The 1,744-nt window shown below is 36.4% G+C and overlaps 1 protein-coding gene across 1 annotated transcript; it reads right to left on the bottom strand.

Annotated features, from left to right (window-relative positions):
• Positions 1-891: 891 nt before the first annotated feature.
• LOC102840842 (ras-related protein Rab-2A-like) lies at positions 892-1,744 on the bottom strand. The gene is made up of 2 exons (XM_006864142.1): positions 1,693-1,744; positions 892-1,620 (listed from the first exon to the last, which is right to left on the bottom strand). Exons 1-2 carry the CDS (start codon positions 1,742-1,744, stop codon positions 1,106-1,108), a joined length of 567 nt encoding a protein of 188 aa, XP_006864204.1. The 3' UTR covers positions 892-1,105.

The raw sequence follows: 1,744 nt of genomic DNA, 5'->3' as shown, positions 1-1,744 counted from the left end.
AGTAAATTACTAAAGCTTTTCTACTTAACAGGGTTTCTCCTCTGGTAGATTTACTGTCAGATCCCTTTCCAAACAGACAAGATGTTTACCATGTTTTAAAGAACATAGGTTTCCACTGAAAGAAAAATCTTACACACCACTGTACATTAAGGTTAAAAAACTGTCCTGCATGAAAAGTACACTTAGAAATCATGTGAATAAAAGAAAAAGAAAAATTGTGTTTTAAAGTCCTCATAATGTGCCATCTAAATGTAGGTCATCATTCTTCTAGAAGTTGCTTAGGTGTAGGGATTCCTTGCTTCTGCCCCTTTCACTTATTTTGACTGATTTTAACCAACAGTATTCATTACGGCAAATGAATCCATTTTTGAGAGGGTTAAGGAACTTGTGGCAAACTTTTGGCATTAAAATAAGTGAACACATACATAGCCTTTAGCAACATACATTAAGCATATTTTTTTCTTGGACTAGTGACAAGAAAAGATGAACATGCTTGTTAACAATGTAAAAAAAGTTTAAAATTCAGCATCCAAGCAATTCCTAACAATGCTTCTGTAGCTTTAAGCTCTAAACGATATAGAATTTATGCAAATGCATTAAAGAATTCAAGCTTAGCAAATTACACCCAAGGATGTTATTAAACTATATAGAAAGTGAATAGCAAATACAGAATTGAGTCCTTCTGTTTTTCCTTATAGCCTTGCACACTAACAAAATTTTGATGACAGTTCTGTAATATTAAACATTAGGTAACCAGGGGTGTTAGGAAACCTAACTACATAAACCAATTTAAAATACTCAAGATGATTTTGTAGTGTTTAACACAACACAGTTCAAGTCAAGGGCACAAGACAACATTATCAAAAATAATCACATTAATTGAACTAGAAATCAAATGTAAATAGGTATGAATACAATCTCAAAAAGCTGTGTTTTTTAGTGAACATTAACCATTTATTCAAAGTTATACAAGAATTTAAAGGAATAAAGTCTTCTGTGACATAGAGCCATTTTGAATAGTTCCATGTCTCAGCTGAGCAGGAGGAGAGAGGATGAAAGAACAAGTGAGGAGGCCATGTGTGGGCACTAGACAGTGACAACCAACTCAGCAGCAGTCTCCCCCTGCCTGCTGTCCTCCTTGACTGTCTGTATGTGTGACATTAGTAGCAGCATGCTGAGGCCCAATTTTAATGCCACTTGCGTCACTATTAATGTCAAAGACTCCTTCTTGAATTTTTTCATAAATTTCCTTTGCTGTCTTAATAAATGCTTCTTCTACATTGGAAGCAGTCTTAGCAGAAGTTTCCATGAAGGTAAGGCCGTGCTCTCGTGCGAAAGCTTCACCTTCTTCTTTTTTTACTTCTCTTCTACATTCTAAGTCACTTTTATTTCCAATAAGCATAATAACCATGTTGGAACTGGAATGCTGACGGGCATCTTCTAACCAGGTTGTCAAGTGGTTGAATGTCTCTCTCCTTGTAATGTCATATACTAGTAGAGCACCGGCTGCACCTCTGTAGTAAGACCTTGTGATGGAGCGAAAGGACTCTTGCCCAGCTGTATCCCATATCTGAAGTTTTATCTGTTTTCCATCAATAGTTATCATTCGAGCACCAAACTCTACGCCAATAGTAAGGTCATGGACTGGCTGAAACCTCTTGTCTGTAAACTGAAGCAATAAGCACGATTTACCAACGCCCGTATCGCCTATAATAATGTACTTGAAGAGATAGGCATAAGCCAT

The sequence above is a fragment of the Chrysochloris asiatica genome, unplaced genomic scaffold, assembly GCF_000296735.1.
Source record: "Chrysochloris asiatica unplaced genomic scaffold, ChrAsi1.0 scaffold00061, whole genome shotgun sequence".
NCBI classification, from domain to species: domain Eukaryota; kingdom Metazoa; phylum Chordata; class Mammalia; order Afrosoricida; family Chrysochloridae; genus Chrysochloris; species Chrysochloris asiatica.
The sequence above is the reverse complement of the archived record's forward strand: the minus strand, read 5'-3'. Positions and strand labels throughout refer to the sequence as shown.

Excerpts from the sequence above, each read along its gene's own strand:
- LOC102840842 (XM_006864142.1), bottom strand. The coding sequence starts at position 1,744 with ATGGCTTATGCCTATCTCTTCAAGTACATTATTATAGGCGATACGGGC. Across the intron at positions 1,621-1,692 it reads TATAGGCGATACGGGCGTTG|AGTTTGGTGCTCGAATGATA; the intron begins GTAAATCGTGCT and ends CTATTGGCGTAG.